Here is a 25,581-nt window from a genome sequence, read left to right on the forward strand (position 1 = left end):
AGTTTGCTTCTCGTAATTTTCCTTCCGTAGTATTGAACTAATTGGTCCAAAAATTATTATTTTATAATTTCGTTTTGCGTGAGACCACAAAACAAAATCATAAGAGGCGAACTGGGAAGAGAAGGTGTGAAAAATAATAATAATAATAATAATAATAATAATAATAACTTTGCACCGGAATGTTTCGACATCGAGTTTACATATTTGAATGTCCATAATTATTTAACTATGTAAAATTAGAGATTAATCACTAGTTCATTATTAATTATATATGAAATTCCATTGTTAATTTGCGAACTTTTGAAAATAACATAACTTTATTTTCACCTCCATCCCCTTCAGTAGGGGAGGAAATTTTTTTCTAAAAATATTAAGTGGAGTAATTTCTCTTTAACCCCCTAGTATTTTTCACCTGATTGGGACTGACAAAACCCTCGAAAAACTATGCTGAAAGGGCATGTCCTGAGATTCGAAACCATGAGCTCCCGATTACTAAGAATGAATACTAACCACCCACCTACGCTCATTATTCTTAGAAATAACTGAGTTTTACTCACACTGAAAAAATGTAGGCGTGTGTGTGTCTATAAGCACGTTCACAGAAACAAATACCTCTGTCTCACTCTCTCCTTTCAAGAAATAGAGCAACTCATTTATACGAGAGCTGATCAATAAAAAATTATCATAAATAAATTAACACATAATTACTAATCCTCCAAATGTTGATGGTCTTTTTCAAAATAGTCCCCATTTCATGCAATGCACCTGTCCCAACGTTTTTGCAAGTCATCAAAGACATGCTGGAAGCCGCTATTTTTGAACAGATCCTTCAAAATCGCCTCAGAAGCTTTCATCACTGCCCTTGAAGATGCGAAATGCCGTCCCCGGAGGTGTTTCTTCAAAGTTGGAAAAATATATCACAAGGAGATAAATCAGGGCTATATGGAGGATGAGGTACACACGGAACGTTAATCTTTGCAAGATACTCAACAGAATTTCTGTACTGTTCTTCACGTTTCACTTCCATGTTGCCTTATGCGAAACTGAAACTACGTGTGCTTGAATGGCTGCCAAGGTCACATTCCTGACGTCATGACCTTCAAACTTGCTTGATCTATTCGTCACTTCTCCCACCAGACAGACGTATTTCGTTTTCTATGCCTTGCTGTTGTATTCACCTCATAAACACTGATGACCAGTCTTTATTGATCAGCCCACGTATATATGGATGTAACGCGATACGTCAGGTACCCTTGGTTACCTCCCTTTTTTTACCCTTCTGATGTGATTTGGCAACAACGGATATAAAGCTCCGTGAACCTTCTGCAGAAGGCGAAATGTTCAGATCACATAAAACTGAAGATAAATTTAAAAGGTCTTCAAATATATATACATACTGCAATTCATTTTCAAATATATACTTTTCAGTTTATTTAAAAACCAAAGTACCTAGCCTACATTATTTTTCCAAAAGAAAGAAAAAAATCGATTTTGAAAACTAATACGGTACAAAATTATAAGAAATATCTAGATTTCATTTAAGCCGGAATTTATAATGTTTTATCATTAATGATGCGTCATTAAATAAAACGGAACTATGACCCTGTGATTAAGAGAAGAGTACTCCCAACACTTAATTTAAACCTTAGCGAAGAGCCTTATGTAGCAATTTTCAATGGAAGTTAGATGCGACGAAATACGACTTTTGCTTCGCAAACGACTTTAGTCACGAGGCACGTCCACAAAATAAGTGTACTAAGGCCCTCGCGGGCAGAGGGAATTTGTTATTGCTATGTTGGTCACACTCCCGTGTAGCTTAGCTCCTACTATTTCCAGTGAGCCCAATCATGCGTAAGTACGACCAAAACTGTGGTCACAGTAACGTCTCCCGTGAAAGATGTTGCTAAAATATGCCGCCAAGTGCGAGATTTGCAGTGTTTGTTATCTTGTTGTGAAGGGAAAATCTTTGTCTGAAGTTTTTACAAGATTTAGAGGGGGGAAAAAAAGCAATTCAGAACAAGAGGAGGGTACTTTTGACGAAGAGAGTCTACTTTCTGCACGACAATGCCAGAACGCATACGGGTATGTCCACGGAAATAGGAACAAAAATTCATGAAAGAAATATAGTTATAATTTTTAGTCAAGTTGTTCTTTTGATAAAAAATAGAGTTGTATGTAGCTGGCATCATTAAATTTTTTTCAGAGAATTACTATTTTCTTATTTTTCCCATAGGTTACCTTTCATCTACTAAGTTTTAATGTTGATTATATTATACAAGCCTTATTTATTATTACATAGGTCTTATTTTTTCTGTCGGTATCCCAAAAAAATTTCATATAACTGATGAAACCTTTCCTTAAAGTAAAGTTCAATGTTCAACCTAATTAAACTGTGCTTATTTCAAATTATTATAAATGTATGTTGCTTATACTTAATAACAAAAGACCGTTGACAAATGTAACGTGAGTTACCGTAACGTCAGTTACCCGACTCTGTGCATATTCCACTAAAATAAGTAGTCATAAAATGTAAATAAAAATGTAATATTTTTGTCATAATTAAATTGTGTGTGTCCCTATCTTACATAGTAATTTCATACACATAGCTATGCCAGGACAAAAGAAAAATGTACTAAAAAATCACAGGTTCTGAATGTAGGGAAAAAAATTGTAACGTGAGTTACTATAGTATTTTCTTTTCTCCTAGGTTTGCTGTATCATATAAAATGACTATATTTGGTAATTATCTGTATAAATATGACAGCTTTCCTTAAAAAAAAAAAAAAAAAAAAAAAAAAAAAAAAAAAAAAAAGAGCTTTTACGTTTATTGTGGTTATTATCCTTCAAAATATACGTCATTACGTAACGTGAATTACCATAGACATACCCATACGGCAAACGTAACAAAGCAACTTTTGGAGTCATTCGGATGGGATGTTTTGAACCACTCCGTCCGTGCATTTCTCTGACCTGGCGCCTTCAGACTATCATCTGTTCACCTCCATGGGTGGGGAAAAAAATTCAACTAACGAGGAAGTAAAGGTGGAGATGAAGAATTGGGCAAATAAGATAGCTGGAGACTTCTTTGATCAACGCATAAGAAAATTAATCTCTCGTCTCACTAAGTACATCGAGAGGGGTGGCGATTACGTAAAAAAAAAAATTCGCATATGTACTAATGTAAGCATGTAAAATTTTTGTCTTAAATAATTTTTTTGAAGCCTATAAAAATCTAATACACTTATTTTCTGGATGTGCCTCGTATATTAACTCATTTAATTATCCAACTGAAACTAGCAATAATACTACATTCCTTTTGTAATGTTTCGATACATATATTACAATATAAAATATGTACAGAATGTTTTCAGCAATACGATATTATTACCGTCGGGATTACATGTACCAGTGTTACATGTACAGTCAGCGACAGAAGTTCTTTCCATTTGGTAAAATTTAATTTGGAAATAACGGTGGAACGTACACAGTTTCACCGAGTTTCAAGACTGGAACGTACAGAAAATTACGTTCTTTTTAATTACTGAAAATTGTATTCAAATTGTCCTTACATTCGGAAAACATAAACAGTTTTTGTCACTGACTGTACAATTAGATATAAAAAGAAGAACGAATTAAGCAGAACAACTGTTGTTATTTGCAATAGCGATCGGCTTTCATTTTACTCCTTCTGTCCAACAATGCTTCATGTAGACTGCCTTGTTCTCTGGCTCGCTCCAACTCTGACCTATCTTCTTGGCATATTCGCAGTTTTTTATCTTGGAATTTTTGGAATTTTTTCCTGAAAATATAAAGGAAATATCATTTGTAATACTCTTTATCGTACAAAAACAATAATAATGATCAACTGATTTAAAATAATAATAATGGAAAATCCTAGAAGAAACCTAATCGCTTTCATGTATGTACGGATCAATACTGAAAACAAAAAACTAAAATCAATGGAGATTGTCTAGGCTAAAGGAGACGGGTGCCGGCAAGGAAGTAAGTGTTGTTTGAATGGGCGTGGCCTAGTTTCAGAAAATCGCCGGTAGATGTCAGTCAATACGTCATCTCAGCTTGCACTCAGTCAGAAGTAAGATGGCGTCCACTCAACTGAAGGCGTTTTGTGTGCTGCAGTTTGCAAAGACTGAGTCAGTGATTTCAGTTCAGCGTGCTTTTCGTCTACGTTTTGGTATTGATTCGCCTGCACTCAAAAACATTCGTCGTTGGTATCATTAATTTGAAGAGACAGGATATTGTAAACGCAGATACATTGTGTAAAGTTTATGACTAATTTAGCTATCGTTTAGATGTTGTTCGTGATGCTGCTGGTGGACATACAGAGCATTTGTAATAGAATAGCTACAAGATTTTTTGAGTATTTTGTAATTTACACCATTTTTGTATTATGTTTTTATCAATATATATGGACTTTTAAAATTAATTCATTATTTTTGAAATATCTGTATATTGCAGTGTGTGACATTCTATTTTATAATTTGGAATGAATTATTAGCTAGTGCCAAACATTTTCTAGATAAGTCACTCTCAAAATATGTACTCACTGAGCTGGACGGATAAAGCTCTTAATACTTTTTTTTTTTTTTTTTAAGCTGGCTATTTACCTGCAAGACCATTTATTACTTTAACCAAATTCTGAATGTTGATAAAGAGATGATTTTAAAGCAAGAAGAATAGTGGTCCTAAAACTGTCCTTAAATCAACTCTGATTTATCCATCATCATTTGAGATAAGAGAACCGAACACTCGGAAGTCAATAGTAATGACAATGTAGACGCCTTTAAAGCAAGATGGTTACGATAAATAGGTTATATCCTTGAGAAATGGTGACAGAAAAAAATGTCTCATCCACACAGAATTTAGTCCTTCTCGCTGGACTGATGGCTAGCATGTATATCTTTGGCGCACGTGGTCCCGGGTTCGATTCCTGGTGGGAGAGTTCAAAAAGTTTAATTTCTCAAACATTCACTTTCATTAACCCACCGTCGCACGCGCCGTGGAGTCACACTCCGCGGATAGAGAAATTTTAGTTTTCTTACAACTGTTAAAAGAGTTTGTGCTGTAAAATATACATCCCCAATCGTCAAAACCGTTGCAAAGAAAATATGAAACAGTTTAATATCGCTTCAAAACAAAATACACATTAAAATTAAGATATAGGCCTATAAATAAATATTGCGAAGTGAGATTCCGCGCGCGTGCCTTAATGTTACAATTGACCACGCGTGTGATGGAGGGTTAATCATCGTTCTCTTTTAGCATAAAGGGACACGCGTGCGATGGAGGGTTAATCATCGTTCTCTTTTGGCCTAAAGGGCCACGCGTGCGATGAAGGGTTAATCATCGTTCTCTTTTAGCCTAAAAGGCCACGCGTGCGATGGAGGGTTAATAATCGTTCTCTTTTGGCCTAAAGGGCCACGCGTGCGATGGAGGGTTAATCATCGTTCTCTTTTAGCCTAAAAGGCCATGCGTGCGATGGAGGGTTAATCATCGTTCTCTTTTAGCCTAAAGGGACACGCGTGCGATGGAGGGTTAATCATCGTTCTCTTTTGGCCTAAAGGGCCACGCGTGCGATGCAGGGTTAATCATCGTTCTCTTTTAGCCTAAATGGCCACGCGTGCGATGGAGGTTTAATCATCGTTCTCTTTTATCCTAAGGGCATTACCGTGGGATGTAAAATTAAAAGAAAAGTCCATTTCGTTCCTTCTTGACTAAATTTGCCAGAGATTCTACGACATATTAAGCAAATTTTCCATGATGATAACAGTCACCGCGTATATAGTTTTGGACCGAGATGGCAATCATGTTCTTAATAATTGGCTGTCGAAAATTGCCGCTGTACCTACTTGATTGTATATATTTCAATACTTCCTTCATAAAATTAGACAGAGATTGTTTGAGCTACACTGTGTAAACTTTGCACCATGAAAGTGATAAATAAGAAGGACTTCTGCTGGGAATTGAGTGATTAGTGACATGCTACTTGAGCTGTTATTAAGAGATGGCCTGTGTAAATACTACAAGATAGAACTGTGATTAAGATAGATTTCTAGATTTTTTTTTTTTTTTTTAAACAAAAAAAGACAATTGAAGAATTCTTGTAAGACGAAATTCACGATGATTTAAGAAAATATATCGTATTGAAGACACACACAGTAGCTCAGAGTCATGAACTACATGTGGTAGTGTGACAAATGATCTGAAAAAAAAAAGAAGAAAAAAAAAGCGAGTTAAGGATGTAAAATGTCAGGTGTGATGGTGGAATAATTCAAAAGAGGGACTGTTTCTGAGAAAGATAATCGGAATGTGTTTCAATTTTGTTCGATATTATTTACTTCTCGCAGTTTCTTCCGAAGTAAGGTGAAATATCAGGCAAACCAATGATGACATAAACAGAGAATAAAATACACTAAATATGTGTGTAATGAGAGTACGTTCTTCAACGTCGAATACAGCAACAAACTGTGATACAATGTCTTGTTACGATTCATTTTTATGTTTAAACAACTAGAACCAGTAACAAGTGCTCTATGAAACTCATATTCTTTTTCATGAAAAGGTAATGCGATTTTTACAATGATCGGTTTATGCAGAAGCATCATCGGATTACTTGCCAAAAAATTTCTAAAAAACACGTGCATATGATTAGCCCTCTCCATTAGTCTTGCGTCTAGCAAGCGCGCTTTTGCTGTACAGAATCCCGTGTTCGATTCCCCGTGGAGACTTTTGAAATCTGAATATATTACGGTGGTTCGAATACCACATTAAACTGCTAGTTCACGTCTCATATAGCCTTGGTGCTAGAGAGAGACGCTAATCATCCAATGTGAATATGATTACCTTAGATATTGCTCCTCAGCAATAAAAGTCGCGCCAAATGAACTTTGTAGTGGACAAACACCATGTGCGTGGGTTTCCTCGGGGTTCTCCCGTTTCCTCCCACTTTCTTCATTCCATCATTTCATTAATTTCTCATCGTCATCGTCTCCTTTAGCCTAGCCGGCATGACCATGGGACATAAATCTCAAAGATTTCATTTCATTTCATTTTTTTTTTTTTTTTTTAACATTAAAAATCATGCTATTTCTTCAATGATTAACACTGTTCTACAAATATTCCATATAAACCTTATATCGTCAATCATGGTTCTTTCAAGGGTATTGGGCTACTATATGATACGAGTACTAAGCTTCTCATGATTTATATGTGGTTTTCAACCTTTTGATACTCGCCAACCACCACAGGACAGGGACAAGTGTTGGGGATCGGCCATACTCCATTTGTATATTAAAAGTCTAGCAGGATTTCTACACTTATCTTAGTTTTAATTTCTTTGACTTCAATACAAATATTCCCTGTCGACCTCCTCATCCCATTATAGCGACCGTAACTCACCTTTAAGTTCTATCTTTTCAGGCTGTTTTTAATATTACAATGTAATAGTTACAAAGTAAGAAATATATAAACCTTTCTACAAATGTTTAAATCGTATTGTAATGTTCTTGTTTCAGGATTTAGGATTTAGCATTTAGATTTTTGGGCTTTCGGCATCTCTGGACATTTAGCCCGTCACATTTGAGGATGACGTCCCTCGGTGAGCACACTATCCGGGGAAAGGGAAAGAAGAAAGGATTGGGGAGAAAGAGAGCGCCCTGGGAGTGAGGTACCACCCCGCCATTTGCCTGGTGTGAATGAGGAAAACCCAGGAAAACCTCATTCAGGATGGCTGGCCTGAAAAAGTTTTTTACTCTTTTTTTGACCGAGCGTCCCCACCGGGAATCGAACCCGGGACCGCTCGGAATTACAACTGAATGTTCAGTTCGTTATATATTAACAACTCGACTGATACAAACAACTTACAGAATTAATAACACCTAAAATTTTAAATATTGCTTCTAGTTATCTCTCTCTCTCTCTCTTCCTTTATTTTCAGTCCTTGCAATACTTTAATGTCAATGCCCTAACTCCACGGACTGAGAGTTTCTACATGAAACTGATACACACATAAAAGAATTTTACTTATACCAAAGAGCGAATATTGTTGCTTGTGTGGTGCGTCAAGGGTTATTATTTTCCAACTCTATATTTCACAAACCCTACTATTTGCTTATTCATATCGTACTCCAGACTACTTCTTAATGCTTAATTTCATTTTGCAGTTGTTGTACTTAGTTTTTAATGTTTAATTGCATTGAGTTTCACTTGTTTCTTATGCTTTTCAAATCGTTTTAACTCCAATCTGGCAATCGAATACTCTACTACTTGAGCTACAGATCAGCCCATCTCAATTTATCTTGTAATTTAAAAATATTATTATTTTCTAAATATGCATTTTCTAGCTACTGTAGCCTATTTTAAGTTTCTTTGTTTCGTAAGATGCATTTGGTAAATTTCTCTGACTACTTATAGGCTTCCTTGACCAAATGTCGTTTCCCTGATTCTCCTAGAAGTCCTGTCTACTATTTATTATCATTATTTATTACTGAACTAATGAATGCAGAAATTACAACCTTAGAGTCATACTACGTTTCGCATTTGTATTAGGAACTTTACAATCACACAGCTGTCGTATTTTGTCTATTCTATGTGTGAACGTGAAATAAAAGCATGGATAGGAATGGTGAAAGAAGCCTTTAGGAGGAAGAAAAATCTCTTTTGCAGGACCTCGAATGAAGTTGAGAAAAAGACTGATAAAATGCTTCCGTGGAGTATTGTACTGTAGGAGGCAGAAACATGAATATTACATAAAAATGATGAAAACAACTGGAAGCTTTCGAAATGTGGGTGTGGAGCAGAATGGACAGAATTAGCTGGGTCGAGCGGAAAACGAATGAAGAATCTTAGAAACGACCCGGGCAAAGAGAACAATTTTAGATATTATTAAGAAGAGGAAGAGAAACTGGCTGCGACATTGGCTTACAAGGAACTCTATAATGAGGGACGTGCTAGAGGATATGGTGGCAGGAAAGAGAAGGAGGGGGTGAAGGAGACTACAATTAATGGACGATATCAAAACAAGAAAATCGTACGTGAAGACGAAGAGGTTAGCGGAAGACCGTGGAGCATGGAAGCTTCCCAGCTGAGGCGAATGACTTGCCAATAATGGCGGAATATCTATGATAATAGTGATCTGAAAGATCATTTTTGTTGACTCAGTGCGATATTTTCTGCTGTTTATTTGTCAAAATCGTCTACTCATGGATTCAATATTGGAACCGCAAGACACAGAGCAACATCCACGTCCTGTCGGCTGCTGTATTGCCTTAATATCACAGACAGCAGAACAAATTCTTTTACATAAAATACTTAGCTGAAAAAGTCATTAATAATTTCAAAACTTTTCTGTTGACATTGGGATATTCTTCACTCACAGAGTTATATTTATGATTTATGGTTTAGAAAGTTATTTAGTGATATATTTAAATCTGTACATCAGGACAAAGTGTCATGGATGACACAGCACCATGTCATAGGCCAAAGCTGACCACCACTAACAAGAACCAGAACTTGAAAACCACTGATTTACATGCTCATCTCTTTAGAAGCTAGTTACAATTAAATCAATCTGTACAATCAATTAAATCAATCTGTATGTATCAACAGTGTAAAAGACAAGTTCAGGTGCTATGAAACTTACACGTAATTGACTTCCACTTGTGCTAAACTGCCCTGCTCTTCTTCTGGGATCTCCTTCCGTTTTTTATTTTCTCTCGGAGCAGAAGACCTCACCTGCAGGATCTCGTTGGGACCTACTCGAGTGCTGGTTGCTACAATCGAATCATCATTGTCATCCACAGACATAAAACAATTGTTACAACCCAACAACGCCAACTTGCCATCCTGAAATTAATTCAAATAAAGAGATATTTAAGATATTTACAGCTATTTCCTATGCATTTTCGAATATTGTATTGTAAAAAAATCATATGCCCACACACAGTGAAAAATATTCCGGGGGGGGGGGTACACTTAGTATTCGGAAGAGCACATATTATTTTCACACGGTACTATTCTATTTATTATTATATAATAGACGTATTGTTTTGGTCTCCTCCGGTGGGGCACTCTCAGAGCTCGAGGAGGGAAAATGTTCCCTAAAAACATGTCTGGAAGAAACACTGCCCACACAGGTGTCTCTGATGGACCTTCCCATAACTTCCTTGTAATTAGTAATTTTCTTTAATTGTACTGAAAAATGATTACGAGAAAAATGGGAGAAATCGCAGATACAGATACAAGGGAAACATCGTATTTATAACCAGTGATTTAAATGTCTCCCTTAGCTCTGTTGTATATTTGTGGGACGTTGAAATTAAACATTTAATTTCATTTGATTTTAAATGTTACGCGGGAATGGAAGGAAACATGGAAAGAAAGACAAAGACTACATCTAATAAACGGTACTATTTTTCTATAAAATCGATGTTAACTCGGATTTGCTGAAATGTAAACTCAGAAAATCTGCAACTTCCTTCTCTTACTTGGAGAAACGATAGATATATTTCTTGTTTTGCAATAGGAATATCTTATTTACTTACACAAGTTTTGGAAATTTTACTCCCAAAGAATGGTAGAAGACACATTTAAGTATTATTACAGGTTTCTTTATTCCGAAGTTTTTCCTTTTGTATTGTTTTAACATATTTTACTTATTAAAATAATATGACAATTTTGACCGTATTTTTGTTAACGTGTCCTCACTTAAATAAGCTTCTGTACTAAGTTTCACTGTTATATAAATTTATCCCCGTATTCTTTCTTTGAACACTTTTGATGATATTTTAATCTCAACATATACTGCTCTTTGCTTGTTCTACTGAAACTGAAATTTCCTTCTTTATAAATTTGAACATTATTATAGCAACTTTAGGTGGTCCCGATACACAATAAAGGACTACAGTTTATTGACCACTTAGAGGTTAACTCTTCTTTTTAAAGTCTTTGAAACCCCGTGATAGTAGTACTGCATGTAGTTTCTGAATTTGAGCCAACTACCTGGCAGGTAAAGATATATATTGAATTCATGCGGCCTTCGTTTTTGCTTGCGATTTGGGCGTAAATTGAAGTAGGTCTGAAAGCATTCAGTGTTCTGTAATTCCTTCCCCCTTCAAATTTTAACACGTCAGAGGCGTATAAACCTACTACTGCTACTAAGACCCTCTAGAACAGTCATTTTCGACTACACAGTTAGAAATCTTCTGCAAATAATTCTCCCACAAGGTCGAATACGCGAAGAGAAGAAAGACTATTTTAGGTCAATAAGTCTGTGTAGAAAGAATTGCCAGTGAAATAAGACACTTGAAAACATGCATAAGAAGCCAGCACTAGTATCACCGCATTCTGCATTTTGCGACAAACACTTTTCATGGAACAATCTCTCTTTTTTCTCTTATGGATTTATTAATTGCCTGAAACATTAAGAATAGTAAATCATATTCTAAAAGGTTTCCAAGAGACGGAAATATCACGAATACTATAGAATGTTCGGTCCAATATTCCAACAGTCCAACATGCAGAAGTGAATTTAAAATTACCATCAGACAATGTAAAACCTGACATTCAGGAATTCTGCATTCTACTTACAGATTTCTGTAATTCCTCAATATTACTTATAGTTCCGAGCTTTCGACTCTCTCCTGGAGTCTTGGTCACGGCGGATAAAAACAGGAAGAAAAAATAAATAAATAAATAAATGAAAATATCAGGGAATAAAATGAAACGAATGTACCCAAAGTAATGATTCACGAAAACTGAATGTTTGCTTGGAATTTCAGCGTTCACAGTGAAATTTTGGGTGTTGATTTCTGTGAGCGTCCATCACTGAGTAAGTAAATTTTCCCTTACTAGCAGCACCTAAATACAATCATTAGGACTTAAATCAGGTTATCGTTAAAGTAACGTTTTAAAAAAAGACCTTTTTAATTGGCCTCCACTACTCCTATAATCGTTTAACGATCTCCTTATTTAATATGCCAAGAGTGAAAAAGAGAATGACTAGACCAGAACTCGAACCCAGGATCTCTGGCATACTGTGCCGATGAGTTAACCACTGTGTCACCCAATCCGCTTCCTGGAATAGCCACATACAATTTCTCACTCCTGAAGTCGGTGCTCTACATTCGGATCACATGGTTTGTAGTCAGAAACTACATAAGGTTGGAGGTATACGAAATAATAGCTCGAACCTCTACTTAATATTGCTTCTGAGTGTACCACAGCCTAACTGATGTGCTTGGGCAATCCAGTGCCCCATATATTCATATATTGAGAACACCTACAGAGGATCTGGTGTACATGTATATATATATATATATATATATATATATATATATATATATATATATATCGGTTATTTTCTCCTTTCATTAATATCTATCAAAATTACAATCTTCAAAGGGTGTTCTCAATATATGGACACTGGATTTCCAAGCGCATCAGCTAGGCTGTGGTACAAGTCATGTGATCTAAGTGGAGAGCACCGACTTCAGGAGCAGGAGTGTGTATCGCTGTTCTGGAAAGCGGACTGGGTGGTGTAGTGGTTTAATGCATCGACACGGTATGCCAGAGATCCCAAGTTCGAGTCCCGATCCAGTCATTCACAATTTCACTGTTCGTGTTGAATTCGCACCTACAGAGGATGTGACATGTATAAAAAAAAAATCGGTTGTTTCCTCCTTCCATACAGTATAAGTTTATTCTCTTACTAAATATTTATTATGAGTCAAACTTCCTGTATTAGGAATACCATAAAACACTAATACCAAATAATAATTATACACTTACGATATCTTTAACACCTCAGCATTCTGAATGAACTCACACACATTAACAAGTAAACATATACTTAAGTTGGTCTTTCTCTTTGATTATATGTAATTAATAAACTTATATTATCTTCTGCAGCATTTGAATGTCTGATTTCTTTCAAAGCCTGAAATTTAAACATCTTTCGGCACCCATCAAACTTCTTTATTCCAAAAGATTTTTTTCAATCTTTTTTCTTTATATATACAATACAGCCACGATTATCCACAAGTGCCGCATTTTTTTTTTTTTTTTTTTTTTTTTTTTAATGCTGCAATCGCGCTCGATTATTTTTCATAAGTAGTCCCTGCAGACTGACACTCCGCATGCAAATAAGTACTGAATGTCCTAAAACATAAAGATAAACTGCATTATAAACATCAAATTTTCCAACAATAGTGTATGTTTCGAAATGCAACTCTACTCTGATAAGCACAGACCGATTGTTGTGAGGTATAAAAAACCGGAATTGGGCTGAGTGATTTTCCTGGTAGTAAATTACATTTATTGTTCACTGTGGTGTGAAAGTCTGCGGGCAACTACTGAAGAGTTTATTACAAAACTTAGAGAGAGAGAGAAAATACAATAGGCCCTACTTAGAGAGAGTGATTTATTATGCATTGTAATCCTATACGCCTTCTCCGAATTTGTGGATAAGTAGCGTAACTGAACACCTTCTGTTTACAAAAAAAGTATTGTTTTTTATTTACTGTAATGATTTAGACGTACAGCTAAGGTTTCTGCTGTATTGTACAAGTTTTGTTATGTTTTCCCTATAATAAAACTAGTTTTTATGCTGAAATATTTATTTTCGTGTTTGCACCTCATTTTTAGTATTTTTTTCGGGTTATCCAAGATTTTCGCTATCCCCGGTTCCCTTGCCAACCAATTCCGTGGACAATCGGGGTTCTACTGTATTTTGTAGCATTTCCATGACTTCCTTTGATTCTCAAGATCAGTGCGAACCTTGATGAGCAGAAAAGGCATTCAAGTATTCAATACTTGCAGACTGCTGAGAACAACGAATAATTTGCTGTGTAATGCAGCTATGTATTTCAGTGGTGGTATAATTCAAGCAATTACCAGAGAATTAATTTTAAAAAGTACAATTAAAACTCTTGAAAAATATTTAAATGAAAATAAAATACCTCAAAAACTGGTTCCCATTGTTCCATTGGTCCTACAGCATCGGATCGCCCAGTCACTGTTCCTTCTTTGCTAACTCGCAAATATTTTCCGTAGCCTGACTTTAAAGAGATCTTTGTTTCGTTAATTTTAAAAGCTGTAAGCACCTCTTCGGGAGCTGGACCCTCGCCTAGAAAAAAGATAAGTAGGACATACGATTAATAAGCACCATAAGGGACAAATGAATGAATATTGTACGCAGGCGTACCAACAGGACATTGAAAAATACAGGACAGTTTGGTTTTTACAATAAAATATGACGCTCTGAAGCCCAGAAAAAAATAAAAATGTACTGCAAGAAAAAGCCACCCTTCACTGGCCAACCTTCCAATATTTTTTCAGTATTCACTGCAGATTTTCCGGGGTACCAACAATTTTGACTATAATGCACAAACACAAATTAGTAATGAAACTGGAAGTATTATTTCCTTAAGGATACTCCCTCTCCATACATTCTGAATTACCCTTTTCACGTTACTTTTTGTTTTGTTTTTATGATTTTTGTGCAAACAATAGAATTTGAACAAGGCATTGAAAATAGTAAAAACACTAAAAAAATGGAGCTTGAATATTGTTAGAATTTAGAACATATTAGCACTACCTCAGAAGAAATAGTTAACTATTAATTAAAGGATTACCATGGTATTTAACACTTTTTACATGTCGTTATTCATACATAATTTTGAATACACCCAAAAATGTTAAGTATTTCTCAACCTTTCTATTATCTTTCTAGTTCTTTTATTTACAGATGAACTTTATTTTGACATTCTTTTCATTATTTCGTATCTTTCTAATGAAAAAAGAAGAGCGATAACTTATTTCTCTGTAATGAAATATTTGAATCTAATTTAACATTGAATTATTTGATCAACGTATTTCCTTGTGAAATAAATAATAATAGCATTTCATTCATCATAGCTCTGCAAATTATATATACACTTCTAACAACTGTTATACAACATAAATTTCAGGACATTTCCAGTTCATAAATAATTTCCAGGATTTTCACCATTTTTCTGCTTTCGTAACTTTTCCAGGGCGTTTCCACGACATATTTTTAATCTCAGGTTTTCCAGGACGCGTGTGGGAACCCTGCATATTATGTACAGCAATATTGGAAGGCGTTGGGATATGTTGGTAAATACCAATACACCTCAATGCGGAACCAATACTGCTGTACACACTGCTGAAAGAAAATGCTAACACAGCTTGCGTTATAAGAGACTAGAGCATGGTAAGGTTCCTCAGCTAAGCTTCATTGGGGAAGAATAAGCACATAGGAAACACAGAAAAAATGTACATAGGAGGATAGTAAAGAACAAATTAAAATAATAATAATAATAATAATAATAATAATAATAATAATAATAATAATAATAATAATAATAATAATAATAATAATAATAATAATAATAGTGAGGATTGCTGACTTGTCCCTTAAAAAAATGCTCTGACTTATTTAGCATATTGCTAATATGTAGCAACTTAAATCATCACTGGAACTGTCTTTGGCTTGTATTTTTAATAATGCAATCACTAAAAAATACAGGAGATATAGGAAAAGATATAAGACAAATATACGCAAATTTCCAAAATATAGGAAAAAATAGGGAAATAGGATAGCTGGAAGACCTGTGTACGACCTAAAAGTACTTTTATTCAAGACCAATATTTCGAAGAATTTCTTTCGTAGGGCATTATTAATTTGTACCGTCCAAATGTACTCAATGACGAAATACAATTTTTTACATCAAATACGACAAAAGAACGGTTATAAGCTGCGTACTTTACAAAAGTGGTTTAATCAAACATGCAAATCGGTGCAAGTCCCTAAAACAGTTATTTCTAAGAAGAAAAAACTTGGATAGATTTTCCTTACTTTTTGCAATTATCAGCAAAACTTCAACGTATTCCTGCAAAGCGTAACATATCTGCTTCCAGTGTCCCCTCAAAAAGTTTAGAAAAACATCTTACCGAATTTAAAAGTTACTTTGTTAATCGACTAAATTGGTCACGTATTTATCGTGCTCAATGTGAACGTGACTCTTCATATATAGGTGAAATTAAAACGCATTATCAACATCTGAATTAAAGAACACATTAGACAATCAAAAAAATCATAAGAAGAGGATATGTCGGGATTCTCACTTGACCTAAAACATACACACAGCATAAAGCAAGTTAATATGATAGGTTCAGCAAATGAATAAATTAAACTAAATTAAAAATTAAAAATAAATAAATAAATAAATAATCATTCTTTATTAATAAATATAAACCGGCTTTAAATGTGGATTTTGGCAACATTGATAAAAATATGTAGATCTGGCAATAGTGACGTAACACAGACATCGTTATATTACTTGCTTCTTTCAACTCAGCCCTTTCTTCCATCCACTGTGCTCTGCGCGTTGTTTTTAGTACCTATTTCTCACGTTATATTTATTCGGTAGTATGTATTCCTTTTTCCATACTATATTTATCTCATCCATTTTCATTCTTGTTACCTTACAGCTGAAGAAAAACTAGTTTGTTGTTCCGATACGTTAATATTTAGTTTCCCCACGGGAGGATACATTGGTAAGTAACCAATTATTGTTAAATTGTACGACTTAACTGTTTAAATCCTTAATACAATGCAACACGAGGTGAAAACACAGGTACATGGTGTCCTTCACATACCTATCTTTTCCTTATTACCGCCTTCCATTTCTATGTGATGATACGTCATCAAATGAGCTTATAGTCTATTTTTAGTTAATTTCGTGTGAAGAAGAAATCACCTACCAGAAAACAGTGTAAAGATTAACACCTTTTCACTATTTCAGACACGGAGATAGAGTTGGAAGAAAGGCATCCCGAAGAGGGGACAGAAAATGAATTACTTACCATCAAAGACAGCGAAAACAATAGAAGTACATTACAAGCACTTTCGCTAAAAGCTTCAACAGATAAGACAGGAAAAGAAGTAGGGAGAAAATAAGAGAAAAAGCTGTGAAGCGCCCAGACAGGCGCCACGTTAGAATCCAGGGTCACGTATACCACAAAGGATTTCATTGACTGAGGTAAGTAACGAAGTACAGCATCACCAGGCAATGGAATGTAGTTACGAAATGAAAAATAGAAGTAATTGATAAGTACTATTTTTAAACATGTATTAATAAAACAAAACTGACTAAAGTACTAAATGTATTAATAACAGTTTCGGCAAAGTAACATAGCCTTCATCAGAAGACATGTCCCAGGTTTGTAGGTCGTTACATTGCCGAAATTGTTATACAAGTGTTATTAATAATATTTAATATTTCCAAAGTTATAATGAACAATGAAGGTTTCAATAGTTTCGCTTCAAACTAAACAGCATTCAGAAATGGGTTCTTGGCTAAGTATGTTACGTGAGATTTTTGAAAGTTTTGTCATTTTGTTTCAATGGATGAGTCAAGTAATTTCGTCACTTCCGGTAACAATGAATTGCTCGGTTGCGAAAATCTGCAACTTCGGTTCCAATTAGTATGATTGCTAGATAATAAAAAAGCAAAGACGGTTAATGATTAACATTTATTTTAATCAATACATTTTCTTTTCTTCCTTGCCTTCTATCTTTTTATTCCCTACAATTTCTTATTTCGGAAATTTAGAGAAAAATTATAATTCCCTTTTCATTATAAAGTTTATAAGTCAACATAAAAGATAATCATTGTAAGTTCCATTATGTACTACGTCTCTTTGGAATCCACAGAAAACAAAAGGTACCGGCAGTACTGGTGGAATTAATTGACTGAGGTTTAATAAGGACGTCAGCATCGAGGCTATTTGTTCCCGTCACGAAGTACTGGCGGAAATACGTCATATTTGACCTATGTATAGACAAGAACTAAATAAACCCAGTAGGTGCTCTCCTTGTTCTCCTATATCCTGTTACAGACCAGTAAAATAAATAAATAAAAAATCGTATTAAATGTCAAATTTTTGCTATAAGACATAGGTAAGAAAAAGGTCTTAGTGGAGATATGATGTATAGTTATTAATTACATATGTATGGTAATTAACTGCATAGATAATAACTAAAAACTTAACTTTTAAACAAGAAGTTAGTATTAACTAGTGTGAATGTCTAATTAATTCCATGCAACCTATCTCCACTAAAACTATTTTTTTTAAATCTATGTCTTGATTTTAGAATACATGTGTTTTATATTAGCACAATTCCCGCCAGTGCTGTTGGTTGGCCTTCAAAGTGTTTCAGCTAGCACTCACGTAAACATTTTAATCCAATGGATGTCTTATTGGTTTTGTGGTGTAGGTGACGTTAGTTGTCAGCCAGCCCATCTGATGAGAACATTACTATTTGATGGGTATTTACAGTGCTTAGTTGCCACACACGAACAAATGTGTTAGAGCGATTTTTTCAATGTCTCTTAGGGTATTCTAATTTTCAACTTAACCATGGCGTGGCAACAATGCGTTGCAGACAGAGCCATCCTATTGGCAGGAAGCGTGCAAACAAACAAACAAACAAACAAACAAACAAACAAAGAAAGCAAGAAAGAAAGAAAGAAAGAAAGCAAGAACGAAAGAAAGAACGAAAGAAAGAAAGAAAGCAAGAACGAAAGAAAGCAAGAAAGAAAGAAAGCAAGAAAGAAAAAAAGCAAGAAAGAAAGAAAGCAAGAAAGAAAGAAAGCAAGAACGAAAGAAAGAAAGAAAGCAAGAAAGAAAGAAAGAAAGAAAGAAAGAAAGAAAGAAAGAAAGAAAGAAAGAAAGAAAGAAAGAAAGAAAGAAAGAAAGAAAGAAAAAGTACTCTAATAACAGCTGTTCCCAAAACTTTCATCTTTAATATGATGTAGAAACAAAAACAAAACTAATTTGTTAAAAAGAGAGGAAAAAAAAGCAAAGTAAGTACAGAACCATTAAACAGGAACTAACTGCGTCTCAAATATGATCTTTACTGACCACACAGGACAAAGTGTTGCTGCTCACTTCTTACCTGGTATGTCGCGCTCTTTTCTACTTTCATTTTTTTTTTTTAAATCAATTTTGCTACTATTTTTACCACCCACTGACCACTGACCAATGCTCCAGGAAAAAGGCGAACGCTGGTTGGTTGGACTGAATTTTAGCATGCATTGTTGCCAGCACAAAAGCAATACACGAGACGTAAACCTATAGCTTAAAGTAGAATTCGAACCACTGTAATACGTTAAAATTTCAATGGTCTTCCATCGGGAATCAAACTTGGGATCACGTGCGTGAAAGGTGAGCGCGCTAACCACTAGATAGCGGGGAAGGGAGCGACCAAAGTACTAAATGAAAGGATTCTTTACGTACTGAAAACTTGAAGTGACCAAGAGTATATATATATGAATATCGATCACAGTTTCTATAGCACAAGAAAAAGTGTTCAATTTATTACTCACACATCTATACGACTGTCCTATGTTAATCCACTATGAATCATTACATGTAAGAATTTAGTTCATTTGGAAAACTCTATACTTAGAACATTAAAATAACCTCAATAAAGACAAAATGAACTGCAACAAACGATTTCAGAAATTAAAATACACGCTGGCATTCTGTGTGTTGATGCTTATCTTGCATTAGCAACTAAAGTTTACAAAATTCTCATCTACACTGATAACCAATTGATTTGTACGTTTCCTAAATCATGTGTACTTAGATCATATTTGTTCTGGTTATAAACATAGACATCATCATTATCATCATCAAAAATTGGAATGACTCATTAATATTAATTCTAATATGCTTGTTCTATTATTTCCACTATTTACGACTTCTTGTATATTAAATTCATGAAGATATTAATGAAAGAAGAAACAACCGATTATATTACCACACCATATCCTCTATAGATGTGAATTCAATAACGCACAAAGGGTGTAAAACTGGATGACTGTACCGCGACTCGAACCTGGGACCTCCGGCATACCGTGCCGATGCGTTAACCACTACACTACCCAGTCCGCTTCCGAGAACAGCCTTTCACTACTGAAGTCTGTGCTCTCCACTCAGACCACATGGGTTGTACCACATCCCCCTGCTGTGATTGGACAATCCCTGTGTCCATATATTGAGCATCTATGACGGTTGTGATTTCCTGGTCCAGTCCGTTAGAACATCCCGGTCCGATCCAGTCACTCACTTTTTCACTCTGTGCGTTATTGAATTCACAGCTATAGAGGATATGGTGTCGTAATATAATCGGTTGTTTCTTCTTTCATTAATATCTATATGAAATCACAACTGTCATAGGTGTTCAATATATGGACACAGGGATTGTTCAGGTATAACCCACGTGGTCTGAGTGGAGAGCACCGACCTCGACAGAGTCAGTAGTTGTTCTCGGAAGTGGACTGGGTAGCGTAGTGGTTAACTTATTGGCATGGTAAACCGGAGGTCCCCGATTGATTGATTGATTGATTTTAGTTTAGCGTCCCTTTCAGCAGCGAGGCTATATGAGACGTGGACCTACTGATTAACATGAATCCAAACCACATGAGCTCCTGCCAGGAAACCGGAGGTCCCCGGTTCGAGTCTTGATCCAGTTAGTCACTTTTTCACTCTTTGTGTGTTCATGAAGTTAGAGCACAAAAGTTTGGTAATAACGTCAAATATACGTACTACTTTCAGTTTACGATAGTGGCAACGTTGAATCTTGTATGTGAACAGAGAATGTGTTTCAAGATATGTTGAAAAATGAGTAAAAGAAAGAATGAAATGGGTATTACGAAATGTTAAAACTTCAATACGTTTTTTTGTGTAGCAACTGAAACACATAGTAAAAAAAGTAGATCATTTTAAATTAGTACAAAATAACATACATACCTTGATCATGAGGTGCACCCAGTGTAAAAAGTCCATTATCCAAGGCTTTCACGTACGTATGTTTTCCAAACTCTATGGCGACAGATCCTACCATTTCTTCTATTGCAGACACCTTCCACCAACCACCTGGACAAAAGCAAAGACTCTGAATTATAAACTACAGCACTGCAACATTAAAGGTACCTTGGTACTTACTAAGTTCTTTCAAAGAAGCAAAAAGTTTTAATTCTTCATTGGTAATCTTTCAAAACTGTCAAGTTTCATTTTCCGGGCCAGTAAGGATACGAGACTTTACATCTTTTTTAAAGTCAATTTGTGAAATTTCTTCATAGGTAATTAATTATAAAAAGATTAACAAGTGTCAATGAATTTGAGTTTTTCTGTATTATATTGTGGTTACATGTTCAATAACTGCTTAAGAAAAGAAGATGCACCATCTAAGACAGACTTTCACATTATTAGGTACATACGAAAGAATTGTTAAATCATCAGTTCTTTCATAAAGAAACCGCTGAAAAATTCTCTCTACATAAACAACCAGTTCAACTAGAGGTGTCAGTTCAGAATTAGAACCCTTGTACTAAAGTGAAAAATGTGTTTATGAAGTGAATTGACTTTCACGTAAATGACTTAATATGTTACAGAAAAAACTGTTAAGTGTGACAATCTCTATCTTGAAGTAAATATTCTAGAAAATATCTAGTTAATTTTAGACATGGCGACAATGTGAACATAATTACAATTTTTCTATGTTGATTGTTAGTTTTTACAAAATGGAAATTAATTACCAATTTAATTTACTTGTTTTATATTAATATTCATTAAGTATTGTTACTAGTCTTTGCGTATCGTAAGAAACTTTAATAAGAACAAAATTAGCACCGAACATTAACAGGAATACCTGGTAGCAAGAAGCTTTTATAAACTGGTGTAACAGAAAGTTATACATGGAGTGATTATGAATTAGTGTCTATTCAAATCGCCGGTCATTTATCATCTAACTGTGGTAAAGTATTTTCTTGTCTTCAAGAATGTAAAGAAGAAACCAGCTGTATATCTCGCACTCTAGGTGACTCGATGACAAAAACTGGCGTTTCCAAAATACTGACAGTGAAAAATTAAAAAGTATCACTTTTCTGTAACATTGTAGCAAGTACCAAGTTATACAAAGAGTGAAAATAAATAAATAATGCACGATTGGACTGAGAATCAAACCCTGGTCTCCAGCTTACTGTGCCCATACATTAACTCCTAAGGTACTCAATCCGTTTCCTGATAAAACACACACGTTCCATTACTCTTCAAGTCACTGTTCAGCCATTCAGACAATATGGGCTGTACCACAACTCGTATTATGCTAGAACAACCCACTGACTACATTATAAAACAGTTCTCACGACTGCTTTATATATATATTATGCTAGTAGAAGTGCCTGTTCTTAGCATAGACTGAATGGTAGGCAACCTGGAACACATTATCTTTTCGGGTTATCTACCTCACAGGCAACATAGTTCTATGCAGATTGTAATAGATTGTAATAAATAAATACAAATAGACTACGGTCTATTCCTGCAGTTACCTAGAAGTATGTCAAGATACGGAGAATCTGGAGTGGATTCTTATATGGGACAAACACATACACAGTGTCATACATACAATGTGACAAAAAGAAGAAACAATCAATTTTACATAATGTCATTTCCTCTTTAAATGCGAACTTAATGATAGAAAAAGAGTGAAAAAATTCATGACTGGATCGGGATTCAAGCCCGTATCTTTGTCACTAATAAATTAACCACAACGCTATTCTTTTCACTCTGTATTACATTCTCACCTATACATTGCATTGCAGGTCACATTATAAGAACTAAAAAGAACACTATCACTCGCCTCTCCACTGCAAAGGGAACTAATGTCTTGCAGATTTTGTATCTAGAATTGAAAGCTCTACTACTAAACATTATGATGCAAGATTTAACACGATATAGGTTTCAATTCATGAAAAAGTTTAAGCATCACTTGCTATACATTTATAACATATTCCCTGAAGACAGACAGACATTATGAGTAATCAAAGCCTAATCGGACTTCGTCTTCCGGCAGCAAGTGATTGCACATTTTACATATTGTTTTATTTTTCTCCACATTTTGTATTCGATGAAAAATAGTTAAAAATGTATGTCAAACTTGAGGGAAAAAAAAAAAAAAAAAAAAACACCTCTGAAAGAAAAGAGAAAATCCATGTAAAATATTTCATAGAATAGACTTATAGAATCTGTTCCTAGCTTGTTAGCTCGCTTACGAACACAAATTATTATTTTAAGTGCACCTAATAATTTCTTCATAACTTTAATCGTATGGACATACATCTCCGAAACTACAAGCTAGTTGAAACAACGGGTTTGCTACATAAACTGTTGTTTGTGCTGTGTGAAAAATGTCTATTTGAGTAGGTGCACTAGTAATTTGTATTTAGATAATAGCTACTTGGGAACATCGAACCTGTATCTGTATTTATAAAATAGCTAACTGGGAACATTGAACCTATAAGTATATTCTATAGGTTTTGAAATTATTCATAATATTTGTCTTCTGGAAACATAAATCTGAATATTATAATAATCACTTTCCAGCTAACATTGAGAGAAACAAATCTTACCATGTGACATAGCATCATCATCTCTGGCAGGTTCCTCGTCTCTATCTTTGTTCTTTCTCTTATGTTTGTGCTTCTTATGAGAACTGGAAAAAAGAAATTCAAAAAGCAAATCATTTCTTTGAAAAAATCGATTTAATTGCTGGACTCTCATTAATAAAAATAGATAATCATCTTAAGCCTCTTCGCCCTTACTAGAAACCTAAGTGAAGAAGGTATCTACCATCAAAGTAGGCGGCTAGGTTTTTATCTTTTATTGCTGTTAAATTATGTTTATAAAATATTTGCTAAAATATTTTATAAAATACGTTATATCCATGCCACATCTAGTTCGTAAGCAGGGTCTCCAACTCACTGGCATTTTATCGGCAGGGTAGAAAATATTGATGGTATTGCGGTGACCGGTACAAACAAACATATATGACTAATATTTTAATTTTTATTTGATAATTAAAAAAAGATATTAATAGTAAGACATCCAAGAGAAAATTGGATAACTTTCATTCTTGATACCTAAACCTGTTGTCTATATATTTCAAGTTTTAAAATACAGCTTCTTTAATATGTTTTCAGGACTTTTAAGGACTAGTACATTAAGGTGAAATGAAATCTTTAAATTTTACGTCCCACGATTATCCCGGTTAAGATAAAAGAGACGGTGATGATGAGAAATGAACGAAATGGTGGAATGAAGAAAGTCCACGCACACGGTTTGTCCACCACAAAGCTCACCTGGCGTGAGCTGGGATCGGGCCAAGAAACCCCATGCACCAAAGGTGAAGACTCTACCACTAAGTCACCGCGGGCTCTTCCAATAAGGTGAGTGGAAGCATAATAAACTTTAAATCTTGAGCATAGATTATAACTTCTTTTGTTGTGATGGTGATATTTCACTCAGAGAATCCTTCACAAATGTCCTCGTAAAATTATTATTTTTTTAAAATAATAAATTTATCATTATGATTAATGTCAAATTAAGGTGTGGCATTCGTCATTTTCACATAATGCTTTCTTTGCCGGATGATCCTCTTGGGAACTTAACCAAAATTTGCAGCCCGAGGTAGAAGCATGCGCAATCAACTCACAAGATATCAATTTGTTAAGAACTAACGCTTTCTAGCAGTTTAGAGAACAGGTATATCGTTAACTGTTCAATTATTATTTGGTGACCAACAGTGTTATCAAATTTCCACGTGCTTACTAACCTTTCGTTTTAAAGTGGAAAGAAAAGGAGCGTTAATAACAATAATTGAAAAATGCTTCCTACAAAAGCACCCTTTTGGAAATAAGTAAATTCAACATGTGTACTAGATCATCGTAAGAAGAGGACCATGGCTCATGAAATCTTCCCAGATCAAAAAGTTGGAAGCAAGAACACCTGTTATTTCAAACTATCAGTAAAAGTGATAAACCAGTGGCGTATCTAAAGCTACTCTAATTATTATGAACTGCTTATTCAGGCAATTGTTTTAAACAATAACTATTAAGTTATTGGCAAGCATAATTACAGGTAAAAAGAAAAAAAAAAGGTTTTACACAATACAACTGAAGCCACAATAAGTGACAAAGAGGAACACTAGGGTACATGAAACTATTATATCAGAGAATGGCTTACGAATTTTGTTTTCAGGGTGTTACAACTAAGCTTAACGACACCTAAAATGATCTTTCCTTCTATAATGGAAGACATAAGATGTGACTGATTGAAACTGCACTGTGATTTTACGTAAACAGATAAGCCGGTGACGAAGGTGAAGGTTTCCATTGAAAATTTCAGCATGAATAAAAACTTAGACGCATTCATGAACTTACGTTATTATAATTATGCCTCGATTTAGTTACTTCAGTAGTTAAATACACAATGACAATCTTTTAACAAAAGAGACACTGACCAAAGCTTAAAACTTTACTTTATTTTAAATTATAATTTGTAACTTTTTTTTTTTTTTTTTTTTTTGCAAAAGTACTAATACATTTAGAGAAACATCAAAATTAACATATTTAAAACAGCAAACAGTAAAAATTAAACATAATTTTGGTATTATATAAACCGACAATTGTAGAAACG

General features: G+C 34.7%; 1 protein-coding gene across 1 annotated transcript in view; it reads right to left on the reverse strand.

Annotated features, from left to right (window-relative positions):
- Positions 1 to 3,314: 3,314 nt before the first annotated feature.
- FRG1 (FSHD region gene 1) overlaps positions 3,315 to 25,581 on the reverse strand; it is a 30,347-nt gene continuing 8,080 nt past the window's right edge. The window contains exons 2-6 of the mRNA XM_081752696.1: positions 23,517 to 23,599; positions 20,857 to 20,982; positions 13,974 to 14,140; positions 9,659 to 9,861; positions 3,315 to 3,799 (exon numbers count right to left, since the gene is read on the reverse strand). Coding sequence (XP_081608822.1) covers positions 3,652 to 3,799; positions 9,659 to 9,861; positions 13,974 to 14,140; positions 20,857 to 20,982; positions 23,517 to 23,599 — 727 coding nt within the window. The 3' untranslated portion in view covers positions 3,315 to 3,651. The remainder of the gene's footprint in view (positions 3,800 to 9,658; positions 9,862 to 13,973; positions 14,141 to 20,856; positions 20,983 to 23,516; positions 23,600 to 25,581) is intronic.

The sequence above is a fragment of the Thermobia domestica genome, chromosome 3 (genome assembly GCF_964235325.1).
Source record: "Thermobia domestica chromosome 3, izTheDome1.hap1.1, whole genome shotgun sequence".
NCBI classification, from domain to species: domain Eukaryota; kingdom Metazoa; phylum Arthropoda; class Insecta; order Zygentoma; family Lepismatidae; genus Thermobia; species Thermobia domestica.